General features: G+C 29.3%; 2 protein-coding genes across 3 annotated transcripts in view; one reads left to right on the plus strand and one right to left on the minus strand.

The window, feature by feature from the left end:
- The first annotated feature begins 444 nt into the window (after positions 1 to 444).
- On the plus strand, positions 445 to 7,508 carry LOC108733345 (sphingomyelin phosphodiesterase-like). Of its 2 annotated transcripts, XM_025975972.1 has the most exons (11): positions 445 to 624; positions 1,484 to 1,791; positions 2,087 to 2,239; positions 2,386 to 2,424; positions 2,872 to 3,099; positions 5,219 to 5,391; positions 5,614 to 5,805; positions 6,156 to 6,326; positions 6,389 to 6,569; positions 6,699 to 6,892; positions 7,297 to 7,508. In XM_025975972.1, exons 1-11 carry the CDS (start codon positions 534 to 536, stop codon positions 7,442 to 7,444), a joined length of 1,878 nt encoding a protein of 625 aa, XP_025831757.1. In that variant the 5' UTR covers positions 445 to 533; the 3' UTR covers positions 7,445 to 7,508. The 2 variants fall into 2 exon arrangements, with proteins under 2 accessions (XP_025831757.1, XP_025831758.1); XM_025975973.1 differs by lacking the exon at positions 2,386 to 2,424.
- Positions 7,509 to 7,653: 145 nt separating this feature from the next.
- LOC108733281 (regulator of telomere elongation helicase 1 homolog) overlaps positions 7,654 to 7,981 on the minus strand; it is a 5,215-nt gene continuing 4,887 nt past the window's right edge. Inside the window, exon 12 of the mRNA XM_025975996.1 lies at positions 7,654 to 7,737. Coding sequence (XP_025831781.1) covers positions 7,654 to 7,737 — 84 coding nt within the window. The remainder of the gene's footprint in view (positions 7,738 to 7,981) is intronic.

Raw genomic sequence — 7,981 nt, forward strand, 5'->3', positions numbered from 1 at the left:
ACATTTTCGTTTTGTTTTTACTAATTTTTATGCTCTACCCTTGTAAAATATTTTGAAAAATTGACTAGACGAGTTAGTCGCAGAAAAGCATGCAAACGGCCATTTGACAGAGAAAATTCGAGAAACAATAACTGGATTTGTGAGTGCAACAAAAAATGCATTACTTTTTGACATGGATAAAACATATGGACAGCGATGGGAATGACAAATTTTAAAAATTTGCAGAACACCCGCATTTCTTTTCATCACGATTCACCTCTGTATTTCTCCATATTTTGAAAGATTTCTTTTTTAATTTTTATTCGACGAAAGTTATTATTCATTTGAAACGCTTAGGCGTAATTACTTTTTATCAATTCGTTCAATCATCTTGTATAAATTTTTATTTATCTATAGAATAACAAGATAATTCAACTTGTTGCACAAATTTGTCTTAATCACGAATAAGAAAGTGTTGTAAGTGACAGTTTGAGTGCATCTTATTAGACAGAATAAAACCAATTTAGACTTGTACTTTACTTCAGTTTATCATCATGAGACCGAAATTGCTTCTGTTTGTAGTTTCATTTACAATTGCTACGTTTGCGCTTTCTGAAAGCTCAACGTTACAATCTTTAAGTGAAGGTAAGTAAAATTAACATTTCACTTCAAGTTTATTACACAAAAAAATGCAATTTGTTTTGGTACTAATATAACATTAATTTAATTGTATCTATTTTACTTAACGTTTCTACTGTATATACCTAACGAATACCTAAATAGGTACAAGAAATTATAAGTTTACAAACGATTTAATTGACATTCATAATTACTCTATCTAACAAATAGTGGGAAATATGTAGTCAAACATATTAAACTATAAAAAATGATAACAGACGTAATTAATTTTACGTTTTCGGTTATTTTAATGGGAAATGGGAGGAAGAAGGAGCTCAGCCCTCCCACTAAGAGTCCCCCTCTTACTTTTCAACATAATTTTCAAAGATATATTGACGAGAAAAAATTAGTTACAAATGTTAATATTTTAGGGGAAAACGAGAGAGAAATAACGATTCAAGAACAATAGCAAGCCTTAAAATACTACGAGATCACTTCACATACCTTGTTTTTTTTGTGCGAACCTCCCACTGGTTATCCTAATGGGTGTCTAATCCTATATTCTATCACCACGCTAGGACATACGAGGGTTAACCTGCAATAAAAAATATAAATGACAAAGAAGTATTTCCTATGTCATTCACCAAAGTGCTATACTAAATTTTTTTAAAAAAGTGTAATAATATATATGTATGCACCTAAAATACTTAACAATTGAAATTTATTTGTACTTTTAATTACAAAAATCTTTATTTCACTTCAAAAAATATCTTTCGAAATATTTAGATACTGTAATCCGAACGCTCCACAGATCCGAACACAATATAAATTTTGGGTGTTTGGATTATCGAGGCCCTACTGTATTTTGTTTTTATTCTCATTTAAGATGTGGCAGAAGCAAAACTTCAAAGAGCTTTTAACAGTTACTTCCTTAACAAGGACGACAGCGCTTTAAATGAAATGATTGATCAAATTCAGATGCCCGAGTTGATGAGGGAATACGGTGAAATCACGTCGTTCGGCATAGGAAACAATCTTGTTTGCACAGCGTGCAGAACATCCCTGGATGCCCTTCTTCTTGCTAGGAAAAAGGGAATAACAGAAGACGAACTTTTCGTCTTGCTTTCGAAACTATGCATTGACATGGGTATTCAAACTGAAACCGTTTGTTACGGTGTCTTAGAAGAGCATTTAGTAAGTGCAACATTTTATTTCTATTAATAAAAGTACGCTGTTGATATTACTTCAAATATTCTTGAAAGTTGTAATATCAATAATTTTCTTTAGGTAATTTAATTTTTGTTTACGGCAAAAACTGCTATCTATTACCTTTGTTTACGGCATTTAAAAACTTCAATAAAAAAACTACGAAATGTTCTTTTCCCAAAGTATATGAAATCAATTTCAATTACAATCTTTTGCAATATAATTCATCTTTTAATTTAACGTTTTAAATTATACCTATACTTTCATAGTTCTTTTACTCTAGGGTATTGGTTTGTACATAGCCGATAATGGGCAAAATGTTACGGGGAAATGGGCTTGTTCACTTATACTACAAAAATTGAACTGTCCGAAAGTGGCCGGTAAAGATTGGTCGATACAGTTGGATAATCGATATGGTCCAGAACTATCAGAACAGGTAATTTTTAAATTTTACTTACAGTGCAGCAAAAATGATTATTAAGTACAAAACAAAAGTTGTATCATTTGGTATTATAGATTAGAAAATTAACTAAAATGTTTCAACATAAATACGTATAGGTATAAACCACGCATTTTTTTCAGCCAAAGTTTCGTTTTTATTCCCTTAAAACTTATAATTATGTAAGTATTCCTAATGTTAATTTGTAACTTGATACGTTAATGTGTTAAATTAATCAATTTATTATTTATTATCACATTTTTTCATGAGCATATAGATTACTAATTACCTTTATAATAGAATTATAAGTTGTTCATATTCAGTAATTACGAAATTTCATGAGGGACTACCATACTTTTAGATAGACTGTTAATTTGTGGACTATTACGAGTAGCAGTAATGTAAATGAATATTGCAAGGTAATTGATAAATATTGACGGTGTTAGTACGTATATTGCTACTGATGAAGCAAAAATGAAATCCGCGAAACGTTGCGTGAAATTATAGCAAATTATTAACTAACCAAATCGATTTCTTTAAACAATTTTGGTTAAATAAAATAATTGTTTGGAGTTGAAGGTTTTTTAAATAATTCCTTCAAATTATTCAGGTAAATTGGTTTGTTCCAGTATTCTTCAAATATAGTTAAAATCCTTCACATTTCTGATTTACACTATGATGCAATGTATACTCCAGGAAGCAATGCTGAATGTAATAATCCTGTTTGTTGTGGCCCAGACTCAGGGAAAGTTGCAAATGCTTTAGCTCAAGCTGGTTACTGGGGAGATTATAGGGATTGTGATACACCATGGCATAGTATCGTAAATACATTTGATAATATCAAAGCGACACAGCAGGTTGGTAGATTTTCTTTTTTATTTTATATCTTGAACGGTGAACCAATACTCTCTTATTTATAAAGAAAACAAACAGACGATGAAAAAATCATTCACAGAGGAAATGAAAAAGGGTGGTTTACGAAACTTATTTTCCCCAAAATAATTATTTTTGCTAAGTAATGAAATCAAAAGCAAGAAGAACGAAAAAAAGAAAAGAAAGAATTACATTTTCTGGAAGAAAACAGAACATTATCATATAATTAAGTTCTTGTTTTCTTGCTACACCTTTATTTTTACGATTTTTGTAATGCATCCTTTATTTTATATTTCTTTATTTATATTTTTTTAATTTTCATGAAATATATCAATACAAACTTCAAAGTTGAAAGAACAATTTTTATCAATAGAAAACGCTTAAAATTAGTACGATATTTGTTTTGATAGGATGAGTATTGTGTTACTACTAATAAATCATCTTAATACACAAATAAAAGTTTCTTCTTTATCATATGGGTGGGATATAGAAAAAAATAAAAATAACAATAACTTGGGCTTGCAATCTATTATGTTGAGGAAAATTACATTAATGAATTAAAAAATGCCTTGTTTTTTTGTTTTTACATTGTTGACATATCAAGCGGTTATCTATATCATTATTATGATTGTTTTGTTAAAAAGATCAATATATACTTTACTTTTCCGTAGAGATTCTCTAACAAACGTTAGTTAAGGTAGTTATATTTCATATAAGTACGAACGAACAATGTTTTTTATCGTAATTACGTAATTCTTATCAATAATTTTTGTTGGATCTGGAAGAAGAGATACTATTTCATTTTCTTTTATCTTTACCAGTAAAGTTCATTTAACTGAAATTGATTTTCTACCGTTTGCTGCAATATAGACTTATTTTAAGAAGGAATGACAACATATACGTACATAGGTGCTAATTTAATAACGGTGGCATTACTCTATCATGGTAGGTTTTGTTAAATTTATTTGTGCACTGTAAACAGTAAAGTTGCTGAACGAAAATAAAACTGCGTTTGCTTTTCACTTCTGATAGGTATGATAAAAGTACAGCAAACACAAAAAGGCAGTTTACGTTGAATCCGTTAAAACATAATATTATTGACTATAAAACTATATACAATTTGTTGATTTCTTATGTAAAGCGCATTCACCAATTTTCATTTAAATTAAAATCTCATTGAACATCTCGAATTTGTGGAAATGATGAAACCAGACAAACCGAAAAAGTTAAAATCGACTAATCTCAAGCCGCTTTTCTCTTATTGGAAAATTAGGAACGTTGATTAGTACGTTAGTACCTACACACGGTCAAATATGTGCTGCAATTTTGCACATACCTGATAAAAGTTCATTAAAACAATTAATAAAACATCCCTAGATACTATGTCAGACATTATAATGATCAGCTAATTTCAATATTGTACTATCAGAGGAGATAGTTGCAGCGATTTTGTTCACGAAGCAAAAAATTGAAATAGATCGCCCTTAAATTACATGAAACATTCAATTTTAAGTTATTTTCTATCTATTTAATTTAAGTGTAAAATTATCAGTTTGTATTTTTCTTACATTACTAAAACGTTTTACAAATTACTCTACTGCAGAATCTATCAATGAATAATGTTTTGTTTATTGTTTATTTAATGCTCTTATTGTTTATATAATGTTCAAACTCAATAAGAGCTAGAAAAGATGTGCAGATTGTAAACTAAGTTGCGATAGTGTCAAAGTCTATAAGTATAAGCCCAACTGGCAGAAGTTTCAAAGACAGAATAAAAGAACATAAATAAATTCTGAAACTGAGAACTTACGCAAATAATTTAACAGAGAATAAACCTACGTTTAATGAAAATTACAAAATTCTACATGTAGCCAAGGTTAAATCTATTCGAAGATCTTGAAATTCATAAATTAAATAATTAAATGGGTTAAGATTAATCATTAATGTCCAAGGAGATGTTGATCATTGCCTATTGTTAAATATTTATTACTTTTTCTACCTGATAAAGTCACTGTATGGTGAAATGGACCTACATTGTGGTACAATAAATACGTCGTAACTTATTTTGCGTCTTTTTTATTATAAAAATTATGTTTATTTTAGGATCTAGCATACGTTTATTTAACTGGTGATATTATTAGTCACAGAGTTTGGATGACTTCTAAGTCAGACAATACCAAATATCTTTTAAAAGGGTATAATCTTATCGACCAGTATTTTTCATCAAGTCAAATTTTTCCGATATTAGGAAATCATGAGCCCCATCCATTAAACCAGTAAGTATATGTAAATAGGTACTTCAAATCAGCCTAAGTATTTACAGATTAACTTTTCCTCTATTAAATAAATAATATTGCAATAATAACATTCTTCAAATACTTTATATGTTTTAAAAATACGGAATTTAAATGTGTCGATTTCCATTACTTTGCGTACACATTTTTCTTTAAATTTTGTAATTATTGTTGTTAAGCTCTTTCATTAATATATTATATTAGGTATGCACCGGAAAGTATAACGGGGGAGTATAGTACTAAATGGTTATTTAGCTTAATTCAGCACGAATGGAGTAAATGGCTTCCTGAAAGTACTTATGAAACTATAAAGAGAGGAGGATATTACACAGTTAAAGTAAACAACAAATTCAGAATTATTGCATTAAATTCTAACGTGTGCTACACTGCCAATTTGTAAGTATTTGTATTCATAATAAAGTATCAAATTACTTATTTATTTAAATAAATATTAGTTCTTCCCCCCTATCAGTCACTGTGATTCACTTTTGTGAACAATTTGTTTAATCACTTTCTTTTGTTAAAAATTGTTTGAAAAATTAAATTTAAATGAATTGTTTGTAAATAGGTATGCAACACATCGTTCACTTCAGCATAAGAAATTGCTGATACTAACTACGTAATGCTACTTTGCCCTGTGCTGACAGCACTCATAATTTCTTTTAGCATAGGGAAATTTTCTACCCTTAAAAATAAATTTTATTACACATCATTTTAAAAAAATGTCATTTTTTATTAACCCTTAGCTGGCTCTTATACGACAATGGAGATATTTACGGTCAATTAAAGTGGTTACGAGATGTACTGTCAGAAGCCGAAATGAATAGCGAATCAGTCCATATTTTAGGACATATTCCTACAGGATCTAGCATTTGTTACGAGACGTGGGCAAGAGAATACAGAAGGATAATTACTAGGTTTGTATAAGTACTCACGCGATTATTAAAGGATCTGTAAATTATTATTTTAATTTTTGTAGATATGCCAGAAACATTAAAGCTATTTTTAACGGTCATACTCATAAAAACGAGTTTGAACTATTTTACAATACTTCAGAAAGTTCAAACCCTATATTAATGGCGTTTAATGGGGGTAGCTTAACAACTTACAGTGATTTAAATCCAAATTATATCGTATATAATGCTGACGCAGAATCTTTAGTAAGTAACAAAAGTTAATTTACAAAAATGTTATTTAACTTGCAAGTAGGTACCTAAAATCACACCACAGCACCACAGTTTTGATTTATGGATTATAAAAAGAAGTAATACAAATCTTGTTGATTTTAGGATATTTTAGACGCTGAAACGTATATTTATAATTTAACTTCAGCAAATCTCGCAGGTCGAGATTCAGAACCTGAATGGTATAAATTGTATTCATTCCGAGAATGCTATGGAATACACAGTTTACGAAGATCAGAATTAAATAACTTTGTCGAAAATATGGCAAAAAACAAGACCACGAAACAATTGTATTACCGGTAAGATAATATTATCCTTTGAGTTTTGAATATCAAAACACACATAGACAAGTGTTTTGAGTAGCATTGGAGATCTGCTCTGCCTTCTTGCTTCTGCCTAATGCTACTTGTATGTATGCTTCTGATTGAGTGTGTAATTATCATATAATTACATTAACAACTAACGAGTAGAATATACAATATAGTGATCCTTCTTATCCTTGCAATTCAAAGCATGTACACTCTAATTTGTTACTTACTTTATTTTTCAATAATTTTTCTTAAAAATAAAAAAAAACAGATCATTATCATCAACTTTTACTTTGTAAATTAACCATTTTCAAAATAAATACTTAATCGTAGTAGATAGTTATATAGTTATACCATTTAAATGCGATTTAAAAAAAAAATGATTTTTCATTTAGGAATAAATACTTAAATTCGGACCCAATTCTAAAAGCTGGATGTGATGACAGTTGTTTAATGAATCATTTATGTGAAACCGTAACTTCGTTGTCTGGTGATACTTCGCACTGTACCAGATTACAAGAAATATGGGATACCGAAAATTAAATAGGTAATTTGTTTTATGTTAATCAAGTAAATACGTCAAAAAATAAAATATGTTTTGTATGAATGTCCTCTCATCTGTTTACTTTAAAAGTAAATATTGCTAAGAATTATTTATCATACAAAAATCGCAATTTGAAACTGTTAGCACCATTGCTTCGAGTGGTCGAAATTCATTTTTGTGAACAATTTGTTTGAAAAACGTTTTGATTCTAATTGTTTATATTCATGCGCTTTAAAGCATTGATATCAGTGACAGCAATAGTTAGAGAGCAAGAGTTGGACTTTGCCCTGTGCTAAAAGCACTCATAATTTTCTTTATATAAATAATTAAAGAAAGTTTTAGCTCTACGTATATTCGTATTGTCAATAGTCGGCCATTTTTATTGCTCCACTATGACGTAGTGTCGGCCATCATTATTTTCTAATTGTTGCTGTTGTCGGCCATCATTTTTTTAATTGTTGCTGTTGTCGGCCATCATTCTTTTCTAATTGTTGCTGTTGTCGGCCATCATTCTTTTTCAATTGTTGTCGCATTGT

Source organism: Agrilus planipennis, unplaced genomic scaffold, assembly GCF_000699045.2.
Source record: "Agrilus planipennis isolate EAB-ADULT unplaced genomic scaffold, Apla_2.0 scaffold12, whole genome shotgun sequence".
NCBI lineage: Eukaryota > Metazoa > Arthropoda > Insecta > Coleoptera > Buprestidae > Agrilus > Agrilus planipennis.